Below are 22,225 nucleotides of genomic sequence, written 5' to 3'. Positions count from 1 at the left end.
AGATAATGTCTGCAATGCCCACAAACTGAGTGGATCTGACGAGCCTTGTAAACTTTATTTAGGCTCAACACAACTGAACTGACCACAATATATCCGCGTAAATGTGAAGTTTGGTATTAAACTAATCAACTAGAACAAAGAACAGTAGAACTATACTTAGATACCGTAATTACCAAAACAATGGATTGATTATCTCCATAGCCACTTAATAGTCCAAAAAATAAATAGTGACCACAGACATGAATATATATCCTCTATTATGTGTAGTAAACATACTGTACTACTGACCAATCATATTAATGTACAGACTAAATGGTAACTGAAGCTGAACTAAATCAACCAGTTTATAGAAATGATCAAAAATACACCTCCCATGGCCTTAAATTCAATAATAAAATAAGTCACAATTGTGCTAAAAATCGCACCTGTGCTTAAAATATCTGTTCTCACTGCCTTTCTCCTACAGTAACTTACAACACACATATGTTACTGTACAGGGTTATGAGAACATCCTTATAATATTTACTGGTACAGTATTTATAAGCAGTAATAAATGGTTTATGTTCTAAAGGTAGGGATATAATGCCCAAGAACATCCCAATAATATTTGCTTGTACAGTAGTTCTAAGCAGTCATACAGGGTTTATGTTAGGTACAGATATCATGCCCTGGCACTTAACATACCAATAATATTTGCTTAGTACAGGGTTTATGTTAGGTACGGATATCATGCCCGAGAACATCCCAATAATATTTGCTTGTACAGTAGTTCTAAGCAGTCATACAGGGTTTATGTTAGGTACAGATATCATGCCCTGGCACTTAACATACCAATAATATTTGCTTAGTACAGGGTTTATGTTAGGTACGGATATCATGCCCGAGAACATCCCAATAATATTTGCTTGTACAGTAGTTCTAAGCAGTCATACAGGGTTTATGTTAGGTACGGATATCATGCGCGAGAATATCCGAATAATATTTGCGGATACTGTTGTTCTAAGCAGTAATACAGGGTTAATGTTAGGTACAGATATCATGTCCATTCTTTTTCCACAGGCTAAATTGGGAAGTGCTGGCATCCAGCCAGTAAATAGAGCCCGGAATTCTGGAGGCCTGGCTAATTTATGATACCTCTAGTCCCTCATAGTCTCAAACACATATTTTATTCTGACCACAAAGTTCAATGTAAAATAGATCTGGCGCCACCAATTAAGATCTAGCTAAGTATTGCTATGACTACCATGTGGTTGTTGTTGTTGTTGCTGTTATAGGTTTACAACCACAGACGGTTCATAACCACAAAGTATATTTCATCTCAGTTCATCTTTAATACAACTAATAGGATCTGAAATGCCACAATACATGTATCTTACTTGAAAAGTCACGTTTACCACGACTTTTAGTTTTTTATTTTCTAAAATACTAACAACCTGGTTAATAATAATAATACTGCATGTTTTAATCACAAATGCCGATCAAAAGTATAGTTCTTTCTCCTGTTCTGCTTACCAGTTGAAGATCCTATTTTAAAGTGAATGCTACCCCTGATTCTAAACATTGTTGTGTCCTTTTATAAATGTAGAACTTTGTGAGTTAAGATCAACACCCAAATTCTTTGGCTACAAAATTTGGCTGAAATAATATGACTGGAATAAAAACAGCTCCTACCTTCAAGGCCATTGACCAATATTATGATTTCCAAATATGCTAGATATTCAAATAATGGTCAGGCTCATATCCAGTCTTCAATAAACATCTTTTCTGCCACCTACAAAGCATTTTTCCTTATCTGGCATAAACTGTGAGGGCAATTTTACTAGAAAACTTTAAATACTCCTAAACATCACTTGAATGATGATTTTGGGAGGATCAGATTAACTCCAGGAAGGGTATGTAGACTTTTGAAATTTAACTTTCAGCAATTTTTACCACCTTGATTAATTTTGAAAGAGAGAACGCTAAATGAACTTTGACCCACAAACGCTTTTGTAACAGTTCTGCCACGTTACATATCTATGAGTTCCTTGGATTTTAATTTTCTTTAATAGCATTTCCATTTTTATTCCACTGTTTAATTATCGCAGAAGTTCTTTGAGTGTTGAACTGTAGTTTCCCCGCGTAGGCAGTAATTATCTTCTTCCTATTAAACTTGCAATAATCTAATCATGCATTACCCACTGTGCATGGTAGTGTGTACACAGCTATATATGTTAGTCGTAATTTAAAGGAGGGACTATATATAACCACATGAAAACTGCTAACTACTGTACGATATGTTTGTTAAAATGGACGCCATATTTCACACATAAAGTTACAAAATGTGCATTTATAATTTTTAGCATTATTCTTTCCCAAAGTTTGGAATATATCTATTGCATATAAATGGTATTTAATAGTCTTGTGCAATCTAGCCAATTTAGATTTTTATGCAGCCAGTTTGAGTTTTAAGGCAGGGAAACATTTAGGGCCCCATCCCCCTCGAAACACCCACCCCCCCCTGCTATGGATTGGCTATACAATATGACATTATCATCAGAACATGAAAACCTAAGACGTGTAACTTGTGCAATGCCCTTTACATTATTATTATTTAATATTATATTATGCTAAAAGGGCCTAAAATTGCATGTCTCCCCCTCCCCCACACAACATGTTAAATCATTATGTTTGTGTTCTTTGACTTGTCTTTATATCTTTCCAACAATTACTATAGATGCTAACCCATTGTACCACGTACAGTATTGCCCAGACGGGCAACGTGCGGCCTTCGATTAAATTTCAGTCGTCCATTTTAAAGGAAATCCAAATGTACTCCAAAAGAAAATATTATTATACAAAGCAGAGAAATATGATATGACTCACAATAGACAAATAAGGAATATATACTCCTTATTTTGTACCCAAACAATATGTACATATTGTACACCTTCAATTACCAATTGATGTACAAACAAATCTTTTTTGTACAGATACAGTATTTCTCATAAACAAATCATTAATTGGACATGTATTTTATGTATTCTCATCAGTTCTTAACAAACCAAAAAACAAAATTGAAACCACAAGTTAGACCATTACAGATGCCTCCAAAGGCTACTACTGTTTATATTTACAATAGTTGTTAGAAGTGAAATTTAGTTAAGTTGTAACTTTTTTCACAAATTTGGTAAAAACACCCACTGTCAGTCACAGAAAATATCCACAGTATGGTCATGTATAGGTCTGTAGTATGTTAATCCCTCTAGTATCAAGTTATCACATAATTATCTTTCAATGATAAATGTACACATGTGTACAGGCCTTCTATATGATGAGATAGAGAAATACATCTGGTCAAAAATTTCGTACCTAGGCGGGAGCTGACATCTACACAGGCAATAAACATTTATAGACCAATGATTAAGAAATGATATCCTCAGCCGATTTAGTGGGTCTGTTCTAGTGAGAAATATTGAAACAGAAGTCTTAGGAATAATGTACAGTCTTGAAATTACTGTACTTTCAGTGACTGCAGGACTTCTTTGCAGTATAGTGTGAAAAACCATACAGCAGTCAGTCAGTCTGCTCAACACACATGATTGGCTCAGAACAAACTGACTGTACGCATACACTCAGTTAAAATTATGATCCAGAAACTGATCCTAGATATTAAACATAGACTTCAAAACATCCAAAACATCGCTGCCCGTATAATGAAAAGGAAGGGAAGAAAATGCCGAACGACTCCACTTCTGAAGGAACTTCATTAGCTCCCTATCAGCTTCAGAATTCAGTATAAACTACTTCTTCTCACCTTTTGTGCTTATCATCGGGAACGGCCTGTATACCTGTCGCAACTTGTCTTGCCATGTATTCCAACTCTCACACTTCGTTCCCCCAACAATCTGTATTTAACTGTTCCTAAACCACGCTTGAAGACCTATGGTTACAGAAGCTTCGAATACTCTGGCTCTTATCTCTGGAAAAAAGTTACCAGATCACATTCCAACTTGCTCTAAACTTTCTACATTCAAAAGTCTACTTAAGACCCATCTTTTCACTTGTTCTTTTGTAAATTAATCTGCTTTCTTTGTAAAGCGCCTTGAGCAGTGAATTTTGTCTACTGATTTGGTGCTATATAAGTCTCAATTATTATTATTGTTATTATTATAGCAGCAACAAATACATTAATGACAAAATGACCTTTGAACAATGTACTGTAAATTATATTCCGGTCAGAGCTACAAACTTGACGACAGGTATTCCAACGAAAAACCGGTAAACTTACTTTGAAGGATACAGAACGATATCTCCAACTTTAAACATGAAAAGTTCAATCATGTTTCGGCAAGATGTATATTATTTCAGTTACCATAGATACTAACTGTTAAGTACAGTACAGAGAGAATCCACTGCAAGCAATTGAGAACTTTGAAGAAATAATAACCAATCTCTGACAACAAATGAAACACTCCTTCTTGGAGCATGGACGCAACAGTTAATTCACCTACTGCCATATATATGTGATCCTGCTCTCTTAAACCTAGTCTTATTAAATTATCAAAATAAAACAAAACTGTTAGCAAACTGCCTATATCCACTAAAGAGCCTGTGTAAGAGAATGTGTAAAAGTAAGTTGGCCTGACGTTTCAATCCTAGCAGGATCTTCTGCAGAGGCTGAAATACAAGAGAAGACCCTGCTAGGATTGAAACGTCAGGCCAACTTAACTTTTACACAATATTAAATTATCAACTTTAACGCGATATACAATCTGTATACAAACATTACAAACTTTACAAACTGAGCAGTCCTAACTTCCATATATATATACAATAAACAGTGAATTAACTGTAATTCTGTACGAAACCCATTGCAACACACGGCAAAAAAAAATATTTCTGTTTACTGTAATATCACCACCACCACCAGCAGCTCATAGCTGCAGTATAATTCTACTAAGTACTGTAACCACACATTTTACAAATTTACAAATGCCACGATTGAATCTACTGTACCTCAGCGTTGTTGTTCTGTTTGCTGGCCGATCCAGATGTTCCCCATGCTTTTTTCAAAATCTTGATTTTACCACCAAAAGTAAACTTTTTCTCTTTCATAGTGCCACCGTAAACATGTTCCAAAGACTCATTTACCGCACGACAGCACGCAGCAAATTCCCAGTATCCTTGTGATCGGATCGGGGGATATTAATCAAACGTCCTGTTTAGGGTGAGACTGCACCCAGATTAGACTTTCCATATAGAGTTCACCTGCGACTCATTACTCTTACATCCGTCATTCCCGAGTTTCGACCGCCTTTATATAGATGTATATATATATATATATATATATATATATATATACGTGTATATATAAGTGCAATATATAGGACTATACGTATACACTGTGGCGGGTATCTATTCGGTGGGCCTTCTTGACTGTGGTGTGAAATCGTGTAATTATCAATTCCTACTTCCTCTCTCTGTAACTCTGCCAAGTTACCTTGAAATCTATAAAACCTAGGTGACAGCTCTCCGATTTAGATATGACTCAATCTTTTTCGTGACGTAAACGAGATGTTTAAAGGGATCGACTTTAGTCTTCGGTGCTCCTTACTGACCGTACCATCTGAACATTGGGTATGGCGATCGGCGCCAGGTGAATGTTCTCTTCCCACGAAAATATCTTTGACTGGTACTGCCCCCAAATGTGCTAGAAAAGTCAAATAATGGCCACACACATCTTGAAAGTTAAAGGTCTATGCATTTTACTCACATATTGAAATGTCTCTTTTTCGTCACTGAGGGCATTTAAATAACTAATTGGACACCCCACGTTTCTAAGGGGGAAAAAATTGGTCTGAAAGTACTCTTGAAAAAGTTTTTAGCAATTTTTCAGCCGGCAAAAATAAATTTAAAAATTAGTTTCCAACATCATCTGTCGAAACATATAAGTTTAGCATCAAAGTTTTCTGAAAAAAAAGGCAAATATTCCATTTCTACTCTGTCTTGGGTTTTTTCTCTTTTTTTGGGTTGTTACAATCACATCATCACAAGTTACTAGTTTTGCCCCTTTCGCAAAAATTGAGCGATTGAAGACTCGACTCCCATGACACAATATGTCCCAGTTTTTGCTTACTTCTGTTGTTTGCTTACTACATACATACATACATAATATGTCTCTTATATACAGTAGGTATACTTTTCAGCCTCAGAAAACATAATTGGATTACAGTTGCTAAGATACAGTGCACCTTGAACTTTGACCGACGCTGTTACTCTATCCACTGGAATGGCACCTGGAGATATGATAAACTTATCTCCAGAGACAAAGCATCCAGCGGTCTGCCAACTAACATTAAAGTACATTGAACACGTTACTACATTTTCTCCTTTGAATTGGGCACTGTGAAAAATTAGAACATTGGGGGGCGGGGGTGAGGCCGTGAGGGGGACTGTAGCACACTGCGAGGGGCCAGCCAAGTTGCGTAGCATGTCATGTTTGGTGACATGCAATTTCACACAAGAGTCACTGTTGGTCTTTTCTTTGATATTGATTTCAGCCTGGTTGCAGGAGGTTTTAATGCTGCTCCGGCTGTTGGTTTTGACATGGTGCTTAGGAAACGTTCATAGCTTGCTAACTTAGGGTACATAAGATGGTTGTAACCACATCTACCCCTTTAAGTTAATGTAGATATACAGAGATGATCCAATTTTACATGAATATTAAATGACTGTTAACTTGGTAAGAAATTGGAATATTTCATTAAAATCCAATCAAACCACTTTTGTATTAAATTAAAAAGACTTTTGAATGCACAAAGCAGTACTTAATTGTCCAAGAGCTAACCTACACCTGTATATAAATGAATTCTTGACAAGATATAAACAAAATTTGGTACGTCATAGACCCAATGATAGCCAGCGATACCTTCCCCATTATCATAATATCCTCTTTGAAGGAGCGAAAAATGCCACAGGACAGGACAAACTAATTGTCAGCATCCTCTCAGATGACTGTCGCCGTGGTGACGTCAGCATCCACTGACACATGTAATCTTCATCACGGTCCCACAGTTATATATCTGATGTCATGTTTCTATTCTTAGCTCGTTTTGTTAAGTTTTCAACTGTTTCATAACTTTGTTTTTTGGGGGGTTTTTCTGATTTCTTCCAGCTCATTTATTGGCCTCATTTATGGCAACTGGAAGATGAGTTTTGAGATGGAGGAATAATCAAGAAATGAATCTTTGAAGATGAATGCATTGTCACCTGTACTCTTGGAGTTATTTAGATACAGTTGGGATAATTCAGCAAATATCATTGTATTTAAAGCAAAGTAGAGATTCTCTCTTCATGCAATACAGGTTTTAAAACTGCCTTCATCTCTTACACTCGCATGGATAACATGTATTGTGAGCCATTACAAATTTCAATTAATTTGGAAGGTGGTACCATGGGTGTCATGCTTAATACAGATGGATTCTTGACAACATTTTCTTTTCAGAAATCTTTTTACTGCTCGTAAGAAGTTGCAGGAAAGTTTCCAAAGATAAGTACACAGACTTCTTCCTACTTGCCCAACCCAATACTCGTATACAGCATGCTGTGATATATACTGTCAATTTGACTTTTAGTATTCCAATCATTCTTCCTAAACTCCAAAGTATCACTGTGTTCATTCTTTCTAAACTCCAAGGTCATATCACTGTATTCATTCTTTCTAAACTCCTAGGTCATATCACTGTATTCATTCTTTCAAACCCTTGTGGGTTTCTCCAACATTTGTGGTCGCTTAAGCATCATAAAAATAACTGCTGAATATTATTATTATTATTATGATTATAAAACTTCAAGGTCAAATCACTGCATTTATTCTTTTTAAACTACAAGGTATCACTGTATTCATTCTTTCTAAACTCCAAGGTAATATTACTGTATTCATTCTTTCTAAACACCATGCACAGAGTTTCTTTCACATCAATTCTGAACTTTCATTTCTAAATTACAAGTTAACAATTAAAGCCTACTTAATTCTTAACATTCATTCCCTATAAAAGACAAATTACTACTAGTCCAAAAGATTAAATACTGCTTTAGGTAATGTACAGCATATCAATGTTATAGTTACACGCATATATATGAACATCAACTTTATATATCATAAAGGATATATTATCATAGAGTAAAGAGTTCACATTGTGCACACACTGTATTCGATTTGCCCTACTCAAGTAATTGTATTCGATGTGCCCTACTCAAATCATTGTATTGGATTTGCCCTACTCAAGTCATAATATTTGATTTGCCTTACTCAATACATTGCATTCGATTTGCCCTACTCAAGTCATTATATTCGATTTGCCTTACTAAAGTCATTGTATTCCATTTGCCCTACTCAAGTTATTGTATTCCATTTGCCCTACTAAAGTCATTGTATTTGGTGTTCCCTGTAGACTCAAGTCATTATTTTCAGCTTGCACTACTCAAGTCATTGTTTTCTATTTGCCCTACTCAAATCATTGTATTCCATTTGCCTTACTAAAGTCATTGTATTCCATTTGCCCTACTCAAGTTATTGTATTCCATTTGCCCTACTAAAGTCATTGTATTTGGTGTTCCCTGTAGACTCAAGTCATTATTTTCAGCTTGCACTACTCAAGTCATTGTTTTCTATTTGCCCTACTCAAATCATTGTATTCCATTTGCCCTACCCAAGTCATTGCATTCAATTTGTCCTACCCAAGTCATTGTTTTCAATTTGCCCTACTCAAGTCATTGTATTCCATTTGCCCTACTCAAGTCATTGTATTTGATGTTCCATGTAGACTCAAGTCATTATATTCAGCTTGCACTACTCATGTCATTGTTTTCTATTTGCCCTAATTTGCCCTACACAAGTCATTGCATTCAATTTGCCCTACTCAAGTCCTTGTATTTCATTTGCCTCACACAAGTCACTTCAAAATGTCTGAAATCAGTATAATATATACCTATCACAATAACACACTCGCAAATAATAAAGTGAAGAGATGCATTGAATGGAACATGTACTATAGTGTACTCCAAGAGTGGAGGTACTGTATAAAGTATCATATCAACATGCACTATGGAGTTACTATAACAGATAAACATTACTTGAAGTTCAACATTAAACATTGAACATTACTCCAAGGTCTTTGTACGACCTGTAAGTGTATCATACATGCCAAAACATGAATGACAAAATTTTGTAGATTGCAAAACAGTTAGGTCAAACCCATCATTAGAGATACCTTCAAAATAAAAAATAGGCTTGTTTTGCTGTCTTCCAGCCAAGTTTTGAGAATCCAAGTGGTTCTTGGATGATTAATCACATGTGGAGGGGAATACAACCCAGCAGTGTACTATTGTTCTATTGTACTATTGGGTACCAGTCAGTGTTCGATTTAGCAAGTATCGCATCATTTGCAATGCAATTCTCAAAAATGTATAGCGTAAAAATGCAATGCAGTACATTTGCCAATGTATTCAATAATTGCAAATGAGTGAAAAACCCCACACACATCAAGCATCACAAGCCAAAGAGCAAATAAACTTGAGGGAGGGGGAGGGGGGAGGGAGGGGGAGGGAGGGGAGGAAGGGGGAGTTGGGAACATAACCACGTAGTGTCCCAGGCTTAATTCAACTCAAATGAAACCACACTAGTGTACCAAGATACTAGAGAAGTGATCCCTTAAAATATTATTTATCACTCTTATTTTTAAGTCCTTGCAAACATCTTGACTTTTAGATGACCCCCAGTCTACCTACCTGGGATATACAACACTGTAAAAGCTTACATGGTACTTCAGGTGAAGAATAAATTGACATGTACAGAAGAAAATAATTCTACAGACTATCATCAAACAATGAACTCACCTGATGCAATAAGGATGACAGGATAGGCACACTGTCCTGTTCCCATCAAGCAAACCAAACCTTACCTGACAAATGTCTATTTTTAGATATTATAAAAATTACTTGTAAAAAAATCTGTCATCCAACCGCACAGCCTACGGGTACTGGTATTCAGAAGTCACCCGTTACATACGATGTACCGTTAACAATCCTTGACCGACCATTCTTTGCTTTAGTTTATCCTTCCAGTCGGTCTATAACCTACTGATGGTGACAGTGTTAATTTCCTCATTTTAAAGACCGACTAATGAACACTCATGAATATGCAATGAACTAGCAAATGCTAACGAGGGAAACCAAAAATTTCCCCCGAGCTGTGATCGTTCTTGTTTCACAGGAAAATGGAAATTTGCATTGATATATTATATACTGTATGTTAACCTGGATAAACCTCTGGAGATCTGTGTGTAAAAGAAACCTCATTTCTCTTGTTCTCCCCCCCTGCCCCCCCCCCTTTCTCTTTCATCCCACAATACTATACAGGCAATAATTGATTAACCCTGTGAGTATAAAGCCATTTTCATAAATTTGTAAAATAACTGATTATAATTCTGTTTAAAGTAAATTGATAAAAGGATTTCATGTATACCTTTAATACCTTAATTCACCCTGACTAATTAGCTATCATTAGCTATCTGTTTTAGTCTAAATTAATTTAAACTGAACTGGGCTATTTGTATTAGTCTAAATTAATTTAAACTGACCTGAGCCTCCTTAACTTCACTCGTCAATCCAAGCAAGCTACCTCATGTTATGTTTAAATAAACCCCTTTACTCTTATCCATATCAATGTCTACATTCTGATTCTCAAATTCTTGGAGAATTTATGTTAATATAACCCTCAGTCCAAATTTCACACATTAAACACCAGGTCCAAGTCTAAATCTGACACATTTAAACTCTGGTTCAGTTTCCAAAGTTGTTCCACCAAATTGTAGGCTTAATTCCAAATCTGACTTATTAAACTTCTCGATCCAGTAGAAGTCCAAACTTGTCAAAAGATGAAAAACATCCTTAAAATTAGCTCTAGTTCTAAATTCGTCTCCACCTTTTTATATAGTCAAGACAGATATTAGAGAAGCACAGTAAATAAACAAAATTTATACTAAACTCTCATATTCATGTTCAATGCAGACCACTAGCTTGGCTAGTCAAGTTTATTTAAACTAATGAAGGGAAAGTCAAATTTACTTTCTGTATTCATGTAACTTATACGTAGCTGCAGTGATAGAATTATTTTAGATATCAAATGGAAACATTAATAAGGCCTTTACACTTACTGAATATTAGTTTGAAAAAAAAACTTGTCGTGCCCCTCTCCCACCCCCCCCCCCCCTTAGAGATCTTTAGCAGCTCAAACTTGCTTTGACTAGCGTCAAGCTAAGCTACAGTACAGTGGATTCTGCTAATTAACAGACGATCAATGAAAAAAGTGAACCGAATGGGTTTGTTTTGTTTTTTTGTTTTTTTTGGCAATAAGTATCAAAAAACATTGATCAATAAAGCCAGCAACAGTTAGAAAAACACACTCCAGAGCAATGAAACAAGAATTTGTTTAAGTAATAGAACATTTTCAAAGTGACACGTCCATTTTGTACTGGTACCCATTTATCCCAGGTCCATTCAAGTGCAGTACATAAATAATGGTATTTCACCATTACAGAGAGGGGGCTATTAAAATTCATACAGAGGGAACTATGCAAAGTTTAGAAGAGGGGGCTATTCAAAATCATCTTACCAACTACTGTATAAATTCTATCCCAAATGACAAGATACTGTTTCTCTTCTTTTTTTCAATTCTGATCTTCACAGAAAGAGGAAATGGCAGGTTAGGAATGTAGCAATTGTTGATGTACCTTACAATAACCATGCTATCAGAAAACAACCATACAATGTAATCTTTTTGCGACCTTTCTAACTTGATGCTAGCGATGTTCATGGTTGCCTTTATTACTAATCAGTACTTTGCAAAGACTTCATCAAAATGCATCTAACATTCAGTCCCTCTTGCTGACTCAACCTCACCGTCCTATTCCTGAATACCTATTATCTTTAATGCTTTGAATCAATGTTTTTGGATGGAGGAAATTTTTTTGTTATTACGGATATACCGCGATAATTTTTTAATTATCCATTGTAACGGTAAAAAGCAAATATTGCCCAACACTAACGTGCTGTATACCCGGGGCTTACCCTCTGTCTCTGGAAATGATTAATTTTTCACAACCAGAGAATTCCCACAACCCAACATGATTAATCGTGAACAGTGCCACACACCACATAAAATGTCTATAACTCTAGACTACAGTTCTGTCCAAGATTTTGGCAAAGTCCAGACTAGTCACTAAGAGTAAGACTAAAGCCTCGGGCCGATAGACTAGGCCTGCGTAGCCTAACGTTACCGTACTCACCTACAAGGCTACATCGATACACTGTAGTAATTTAAAAATCCAAACTTGCTTCCATTTGGACAACCAAAAATTCCTGCAGACAACCAAATATGAAGGCAAGGTTGTCCAAAGGACAACCTTAAAATTTTCTTCAAAATGAGCCCTGCCATTTTAAAATTCACTGTGGCTCCAATACACTTGGCAGACTACAGTATTTAAAATGGCTTACTTCATGAGGCAAACAGAGCCTTTTTTCTCTCCCAATTTTGCTTTCCAAAACATCACTCAATGACCACCTTCTTACCATCTCATCAGATTCTCCATCTCCTTCAGAGATATAAATTCCTACTCTCTTCTCCTTTTTGACGAACTCTTTGTAAGAAAATGGGTTGTCATCGTCGTCTACTTCATCCTCTGTAAAAAGAAGAGAACACAAATTTTAGCTTGCATTTTAGCCAACCTTTGACCTCACAAATATCTGCATATCAAGGCCGGCCAGCCAGCCAGCCAGCCAGCCAGCCAGCCTCCCGTCCAGTTGTCCACTGAATATCAAATCACAAAATAATATACAACAGTTATGAAAATAAAAACAGAAATGACGATAAAAAGAGAGATAAGAATGAACACACAGATCTTACAGGTTGGTCAGTGATGCTGTCCCCGCAATGTTTTTGGCAGCTGAGGCATAAAAAGTGTCAATTGTTTTGATAAAATCATGAAAGAATCGATGCAGATGCAAGATTCTGATGGGAAATGAATCTGGATTCATCATTTTGAAAAAAGCTACAATGATTCCACCATTTCACATAAGTTATATCGCTTTCACCCGTCCCAGAGAAAAATTCAAAAACCCGCAAGAAAAAAAATTGTATTGCGTTTCCATAAAAGGTGCACAGTGTGTTGACAGAGTGTGTGCAGGCTTCTTTTAGGCCCTTATACTGCAAAGTAACTCACAATCAATAAACCAATCAATCAAATTATATATTTTGTATTAACAGTGAAAATGGAGCATGCAGGTGTGTTGCTATAGATGCAGACTAACAAATACATGTTTATTCCTTCAACGGTCTGCTCATTCTTTGTGATAGCACATTAATTGGGTATCTAATTATCTACTGATCAAAATGCAGACTTCTCGTCACGATGATGGGAATGAAGGCTACCAACAGTAACAGATCTGAAGAAAAAGATGTTTGCTGAAATTAAATTATTAAGTTTATTTGAGGATAATGACAGGATGTGTATATAGTCAGACTTTTAAGGGCCTGACTTTCATTTACGACGCTGTTATCCTGATAATTATAACTGCATAGATCTCTGTATGTGTAGACCGTAACTTACTTTTCAATCTAAACATGGTTTTTGGGAAAAAATTTCTTTACAGTTGTTGAACCATCTCCTTTTGTTTTACTGGCCTTTGTTTCACTGGCCTGTCCTTCAGTTATAATTGCATCTATATCACAAATACATGAATATATTCCTTGTATTCGCATGTTAACCCTATGGTAACAAAAACAATCCCACAGATGTGGCCTGCTGATAATAGACTGATTACCATCTCAACTCAGTTACCAATGGCTGATACAGTATAATGCAGGGTGTACATCCAATAATCAAAACTTATTCCCAGGAAAGTAGTCAAATTTCCTGCTTTATGTCGTAGCTCTTCCTCTGAGATGATAGTATAATTCACACAGTCTGGAAAACACTTCCATTGATTAATCCAGTGTTTAATTTTATCATGTGAAACTTCATACAGTCTGCAAAACACTTCTAGAGATAAAATCAATGTTGTCACAAACTGTAAGCTCTTGTGGAGGAAGGAAAGAGAGGAGGTAGTGAGTGGTGGGGGGGAGGGCATATCATGAAAGATAAAGGCTACAAGACTGTAATTACATTGTCTTTATAAAGAGCATGTTTCCCAAGCAGAGATATTATAGGACTGGATCCATTTCATCCACCTATGGTCATTGATTGCATCCATTGGTTAAGTACTTTACGTACAGTAGGTTGACACATCAAGCCATGTTTGTTGTATGAACTTTCTATGCTTAACCGTTTTCTGTTAAACTGGGAAGCCAACAAGATTTGATACCATACTTGTGTAGTATCCCAAGCATTGCACCTTACTGCACCTTACGATTCAAGACAAATAATGTACTCATAAATTGCTCTGTAAGGCTTTTTGTTCGCCACCTGTAATTTAGTCCGCAGTACCTTGTCATTTGCTTGTAGTATTTTAGGTACAGTATCTCTTAGGGCATATGAGTGTGAGTAGGGTCCAGCTTGCAGTTTTGTAGCATAATTGAGGTTCCCGACTACCATTAATGTCTGCACCGTAACTTCTGATAATAGGTAAAAATGATCCACTTAACCTGTTTGACATTCATGAATCTGTGCTTTAAACACTCAAACCTTGAATGAATCACCCTTCATATGACCTATACTAGCTAAACCTTGGCAAATTTGGTGAAAACCGCAGTTCTAAGTTAATTGTGTTGAACATGAGCAAGGTGCAGGCACCACTGCTAAGTTTTAAGTTGTTGCAAAATTTGGCAGTCCCAGAAAATAACCACAGTTCATTAATATGCCACATAAGCACTCAACGTGTATATTTAATGAATTTTTAATAAAGACGACACCACCAAACAGAGTAACTTTACTATAGGGCCTATATCTTAAACTTCAACGTACTGCCTTGCAAATTAAGGAAGTTCACAGTAAAAAATTGTAACCGTCGGAATGATTTTGTCAAATTAAAAGCTCAAATAGATAAAAATGGAGGAAAATTATTATAAATTCTGTCTGATAAACCAATTGCGCACAGGTCTACAACAACAGTGATACGAAACACTGTGAAAATGCAATGCTTTCAAGGGTATGCCAACTTAGGCCAGGGGTATGGAAAATTTTAAGGTGGGTTTCACTTTTAGCCAGTAGAGCTATTAAACGTAGCTTTCTTGGTTGGTGTGTCCAAGTGTATTTAAGTTAATTAGTGAGCTTGTACTGTCTGTAGTAGTACTTACTGAACATCACTGACCTTACTTAGTTTGAACATTGCAACAGACCTGTGCCTACCCTGATAAATTTGCTTACTATGCAAATCATAATGCTACTAAGTAACATGCCTATCCTTGGCGAAGTAACACTCTAAAACCCAGACTACCTTTAACTTAGGCTTAATGTAATTGAAACGTTTACACAAAATAGATACACTAAACTAGGCCCGACATCCTAACATTAAAGTTGTGTGTTCGTTATGCCTTACCAATTACTAGCCTAGGCTAGTCACTTATAAGTAATAGGCCTAGAACCGTACCTTCCGCGAACAGGTCGACGATCTTTGCTGAATTGCTCTTCTCTTGGTAAGAGAAGCGGCTATGAGCATCTTTTGTCTCGTTTGATAGATTTCTGTCACCGACTTCGTCAAAATTTTGAGAACCCCTTGTAACGAAAGAGTTGAAAGAATAGGGATTATCCTTCGGCTGTTGTTGAGTTTCGTCCTCAGCCATCTTCACACGTACACGGCGCTGTATAGGAGGGAAAGATATAATATTGTCTGTGATTGGATAGTACACTCTTATTCATCCAATGAAATTAGTTGATGGTAAACTTGGTCAGAAGGGGGATTTACCTGATGAAACGTCGCCGTTCTAGCCTTTACCGATGTAAACATTGTGACTCGATATCGTATTTGAATAGTTGATCGAGAATGAACGTTTTATACATTTCATAGAAACTTGTTACATTGAAGCGAAGCCAAAATCTTAAGATTGGCAAACAACTACACTTTATATATACTGCGGATTAACTCATGGACGCACCTGCTCATATTGTCTAGTATTGTTAATATGTTGTGCCAAGTACGGTACTTGCCTGACAAGGGCGTCTGAAGATCATTGATACTGAGGGTGAGGGGTATGTTACGAATTCGAGGAACAGTGAGACAAGTGACTTTGATTTGAGGTGCCAACTACAAAATGTCCCCACGAATTCCCGACAAAATAAATCCTCTATTACTCCGTACAACATATTCCTTTGCAATTAAGTATATAGTAGGTAGCAAAATCTTTATCTTCAACAACGAGTTCTTTTTAATATTGCAAAACTCAAATATTAGTAATTTTCAAAATAAAGATCACTTTTAGTTTGTGAAAAAGGCACTTCCTGGCATTTTTCACAAAAGTACAAACCGACACCCCCCCCCCCCCCCACACACACACACACACGCACACACGCAAACACACCCAAACCACGTGTTGAATTACAATCGTATACAAGTTTATACACGACAATTTGGATTGTATAGTTAACATTTTAGAATGTGAAACAAATGCCAATTGTTGGCAGTTGAAAAATAACAGTCATTCATTCCGTCTGGGTCCTATTTATGGCGCTATGCCAATTACGTTACATCAAACAGTAATGATAAATATAGGTATATATCTGCTTCGCCCTGACAGTCGGCTCAAATAGAATTGCGAACATTCTATGTGTTATCACATACTGAATATTACACTGTATATAAAGGAACAATATCGGATGGGGTCAATTGAAAAGCTTGCAGGTCTGCGAAAGTGCATGAATGGGTTATATATATTGTAGTATACCAATTGTATTAAAAATTAACGTCTACATAATTAATGAAATTAATACATCTATAAATATCTCGGCAAATTCCATATCCTTTCTAAAACAAATATGTAACAGTAATAGACAAATAACATTTCTCACGTCATATATATATACCTTGCACACAAGAATGAAGGCAAACGTGTTTTTTTTTTCTTTCTTTATTAATTTTTTTCATGGTATCAATTTGATGTATCACATTTATAACTATCTTGTTAAACAAGCTTATCTGGTGTAGCTAGATATGTGCTATAATGGTATACTCAACGAATCGGTATTTTTTTTCTCTCAAACTGAATCGTTTTCTTCAGAAATTGGGACGCCCCTCCAATTTTCCCTTCCGTGGGAGAGTATAGGCTGACATGTCATTGCGGGAAAAAATATCCAATGGGGTCGTATAAATCATATTGTTCTAGATACGTGAGGTTCCTATCTTGATAACGGGAATATGACAATGTAATAAATCAGTTATGAAGATATAAAACCATGACAGGTCCTTCATATTGCCACCATATTTGATAGGAAGTTAAATAATTAAGACACATGGTAAACTCCAATAAGCCTTTCATTGCATCCTCAGTAGAAGCATTCTCGCTCACGGTATGGAATTTAATTGTCTAAATTTAAGACTCCTCGATGTCTGGGAATGACTTGGACAATCGGATTCTCCAGGAAGGGTACAATTTAATTTAAAAGCATTTACCAATCTAAGCGTAATAACAATTTTGACAAGTAAACTGACAACCTATAAGCCTTTTCAAACTCCCCTGAAACGAATATTTCGAGTTCTCATCCATTTAATCCACTAAAGGTAACCAAGCTAGAATAGAGTATACGTAGCCTACTCACTATACAGTATGCTGGTTCCGTCTGAAATCAACTGAATCCTTCCTCATCAGAATAATTGTAAGTAATGATGTGTGTTAACTAAATATGAATAGCGCCACACTATGTGCTAGGCTAGGAGAAATAGAAATTAGTGTAAGTACACGCAACAACTTACCCGGGTAGATTTCTTTTGAGTTATAATCTCGGGGGCTGTCATCCTCCGAACCTTTCGTGGGCGAGACCTGGGCATGGTTGCACTATCGAGCAGGGACCCTCTATGCGTACCATGAAAAAAAGAAAGAAAAGGGAAAATGCAATTTACGGTAATTCTATAACGTGTGCGGCTCTAAGGACCAAGAACTATAGGTTGTGTTGTACGTTGATGATGTAAAAACCAAATGATAACTAGAACTACATTTGCCGGCAAATACGCAGTATTGTAGTGGGCGTGGAGTGCTTGCAGTATTAGGAAGAACTTTCCGGTTGTTAAAAGTGTTATTTTTTGGGCGGACAACACACCAGGGTAAATAGTCATGCAGGTACCTACACTGTGAAGGCGCTTGTGAGCGCCGTGACAGGCCCAGAATAAGTGACTACGTATCTTGCCTCTGAAACTGCAAATGTACAGAGACTATATGAAACTTCGAGTTTCAACGTCCAGTCTTGTAGGTATCGTTCACTTGGCCAGTAATGCCACTATTGTAGCGCGCACGCGCACTACAATAATGATAATGTAGAAGCTACGGTAAAACATTCCATGGTATGATCTCTATTGCAGTGATGATGATGTAACGAAACGATGTCCTTTCCTTTTTAAATCATTGTGTAGATTAACATAATCATGATGTAGCCTGTTAAAGTCCTATTTGTCTTGCCATATAACGTGATGGCGTACATCATAATGCAGTTACTACAAATATACTGCTATTTTTGCATTATACTTGTATTAGAAATCCGGAATGAATTTTCAGGGGAACCTTTTGATTTGACGCCAGCTCCTCCGAATAGAACAGAGAAATGTCAATATTTTCTTTGCTAATATCGTTCTTATTGAGGTCATTTAAATAGACTGGTAGGAAGAGATGAAATTCAATGCCAGTGTCCTTCGCTGAAGTAATTTGTAGTTGCAACCCCTAATCATTTTAACTGCGAACATAATAATGACATTTTCGTGGCAAATGTGGTGTTATAAAGGTAAATTTGAGTGCACATACCCCCCCCCTTCTTTCCCTCCCGTACCCTCCCATTTCGCATTCCATGCATATCTTATCGAAACGGTAGTTGTTATGTTTTGACACATCAGAATGCGCTTAATCCCTTTATATCATCATTGCAAGTTATAGTCCTGACGAACTGACGAAAAAGAACATTTCGGTGAGTTAGTCATGCTCTCATTTCAATACTTTCTTTAATATCTTTGGTTTTCGATGTGTTCACTTTGAACATGCGTAAAAGATCTGAAATTCACTAATAATTTGATGAAGACTGTGCATTTCCTCGTTCTATGCTTAATCTATAATTTGATACTTTCATTTCATTTTTTTTTCATAAATTCTAACAAATAATTGATATAACTTTAATTTCATATACAGCAAACTGGGTACACTGCAGGGACAATTCCTACGCAGTTTACGCATGACGAATTTGTAAGGCCGCCTCCCAATTCAAGCCATTAGTCCGCGTCAACTCTTTCCTAATTAAGTTTGTTAGCAAAGCTGTCTTAATTGACCGTATATATAGGCATATCCATTCATTTTAATTGTTTAACCAATAATGTTTCAAAAGATAGTTTCTCAAATAAACTTCAAGTGATATTGAAAATGAAACTAATTGGGCTAGTAGACCTACACTCTTTAACATAGTCGAACTTAACGTTGTCATTAACATTTAAGGCATCGTTCGATGTTAATCGAATTACGGAAGCTTTTCATTGCCATTATGATCTATATTTTACGTCCTAATTTAATGACCGTTGTCACACATGGTCTTACTAATTAAATTTGTTGTACTTAACATTAGCTGATGTCCAGTTGCCCTTAGCCGTTGACCGTCACAGTCCCGATACGGCGTCCTTCTTCATTAACTGTCCTAATATTTATTTACGGTCTTTGTTACAGTTTTAAGGTCACATGTGTAAACCTCTAAAGTCAATTACAATACAGGAAGTATTGTGTTATACGCTATGAAGTGTTAACTCGTGTCTGTGTGTAGTAACCTGTTACGAACGTGATAACAACGCAGTGGTGTATACTCTTTGAAAGTTTGGGGTCATTGCATTGAACAAAATCTGGCTGTTTGAATGCCCTATTGGGTATGTGGGGAGCGGGAGGGTGGGGTGAGGGTGGGAGAAGAGGAGGATTAGAAGGTTGTTATCAACATATGTAGGCCCTTTTTACAGGGTACAAACCTACGGCTGAAAGTTTTCAAAAAGTACTTTCCTGGAGGTCTTTACTCTCCAAATTGTTCTCAGACATTTGTAAGGAACACACAAGATGACTGAATGTCCCAGTGAGGACAATTTCCTCGAAGGTTGTAATACAAATAGCTTAAAAATTTGACCAAAGGTGACCATATTTGAATATCTAGCATATTTGGGGCCAATACAGCATACCTTTAAGGCGAAAGGAAGATTGTGAAATAGGGAGGATCGGTGACGTAACTTTGTCCTCGGGACACGATCAGGCTCTCAACGACAACCATCAATATGCAAATACCATCCATAAAACATATAAAATTATACAATATATATATATATATATATATATATATATATATATATATATATATATATATATGAGAAACCTGCCATACAAAACATCAGGAGCAATATACATGGTGTCATTTAGTAGACTTGCCCGAGTCATCAATCCTGTATTTGAAGAAATATCGAACCCATTTCGTTTGATAAGGGTCTTAGATTCCGAATGTGGCTATCATGCATGCAGTGTACATGTTTAGAAACTCATATTTGGTAGTTTATTTACTTGGCGGAAGATGTTATGTTTTGAAGATCAAAGAGTATATTGCCCAATATCAAAGTAGTTCCCGTTTTTTTTATGTCTTATTTCGATCAGCTTAGGTTTGTCGTCTGTATAATAGTCTATAATTCCGTTCTCTGTCTTCCCTCTTCTATGCCTACTTTACAGGTAACTGTGACCATAAAAGCATTACCCTAACATGCTATGACATGCTACATTATCCTTCGTAGCCGGATCATAACGTTCGCGAGGATCGCTATACGTCGATATATGAATTATCGTAATAACACTGTGCTTGAGCTTATAATGTTCTGTGAATATGTATATGCTTCTTTACCGGTATCATATTGTAACCTACAAAAGGTTGCCTAAAGGTTACATCAAGTCAGAGAAGATATGCCTATAGGCAGCATTATCAGAGCACTTGAGAATAACGCCTACATGCTAGGTGTATTACTTTCATATATATAAATACTTTAGATAAATGTCATTGTTTAACAACTCATAAATGCGTCAATGTATTGAACAACAACGTAGCCTACGTGATAGTAAACAAAAGAAAATGTTCTTAACTTACCAAGATCAGTATAATGCCGACCCTGTGGTAATTACGTCTCTCACTGTTGTTACGACTTTGATCAGAAGTCTCATAGATTCGTAAATTATGTAAAACAAAAGTTCCAAGATGGTCGCGTATCTCCTATTTTTTTTTCGAAACCACGGGAACGTTCGTTGCTACATAGTTTCCACACAAAAAAATATATATAAATAGGTCTAATGATAGATTGACCTGTTCAACTGGACTGCCATTTCTACAACACCACGTGCTATCCGGTTCGCCATCCCAATATCTTCAACTATGACCGGCAATTTTACGCTGAAGATTCGTCCAAACTTATGAACACATTACCCTTGTCGATAAAAAATATATAATAATAATAATAAAATCCCAGCATCGTTTGGCCTACAGTCAGTGAAACATAAATGACTATGAGATTCCATTACCAAAAGTACAAGAATCCCTGCTTTGATTTTAAGTACGTGTAATTTATAGGGAAACGAATCTATCTACAGCATTGGTAATCTGCAGAGAATTATGTTACCTGTTGAGTCGATAGACTTAATCGATATATCCGGATGAAGAAAGCTTAGTTATCGGGAACTTCCTTTACTCAATTATTAGAGAGACAATTCTGAAAACCATTAGCAGACACAGTTTATATTGTCAGCCTCTTGTTGAGAAGATGTACATATACAATCCGGCAGTAATAGTCAGATGAGAGAGAGAGATATAGGTGGGTGGAGGTGGAGAGCAAGCTGGTTCAAAAATTTCTTGTCAATTATTATCTAGGCCTATAAAATGATATCACAATAACCTTGGTCAGTTGATATTTAGGCATCGACTGAGGATTGTTATTTTCTTTATGAATTTCAAGGGTCTTTTACTAGATATGGACCAAATATGGAAATACATAACAA

At 36.4% G+C, this 22,225-nt stretch overlaps 1 protein-coding gene across 3 annotated transcripts in view; it reads right to left on the bottom strand.

Moving 5' to 3' along the window:
* LOC139965307 (uncharacterized) overlaps positions 1-18,033 on the bottom strand; it is a 28,773-nt gene extending 10,740 nt beyond the window's left edge. Inside the window, exons 1-3 of one of the 3 annotated variants that reach the window (XM_071967524.1) lie at positions 17,944-18,033; positions 15,628-15,838; positions 12,613-12,722 (exon numbers count right to left, since the gene is read on the bottom strand). In XM_071967524.1, coding sequence (XP_071823625.1) covers positions 12,613-12,722; positions 15,628-15,838; positions 17,944-18,018 — 396 coding nt within the window. In that variant the 5' untranslated portion in view covers positions 18,019-18,033. Of the gene's footprint in view, positions 1-4,998; positions 5,273-12,612; positions 12,723-15,627; positions 15,839-15,942; positions 16,000-17,943 lie in introns of those variants that run through there. The other 2 variants (XM_071967525.1, XM_071967526.1) reach the window with 2 other exon arrangements.
* Positions 18,034-22,225: the final 4,192 nt, after the last annotated feature.

Source organism: Apostichopus japonicus, chromosome 3 (assembly GCF_037975245.1).
Source record: "Apostichopus japonicus isolate 1M-3 chromosome 3, ASM3797524v1, whole genome shotgun sequence".
NCBI classification, from domain to species: Eukaryota; Metazoa; Echinodermata; class Holothuroidea; order Aspidochirotida; family Stichopodidae; genus Apostichopus; species Apostichopus japonicus.
Note: the sequence above shows the minus strand (reverse complement) of the source record. Positions and strands in the feature narration are given on the sequence as shown.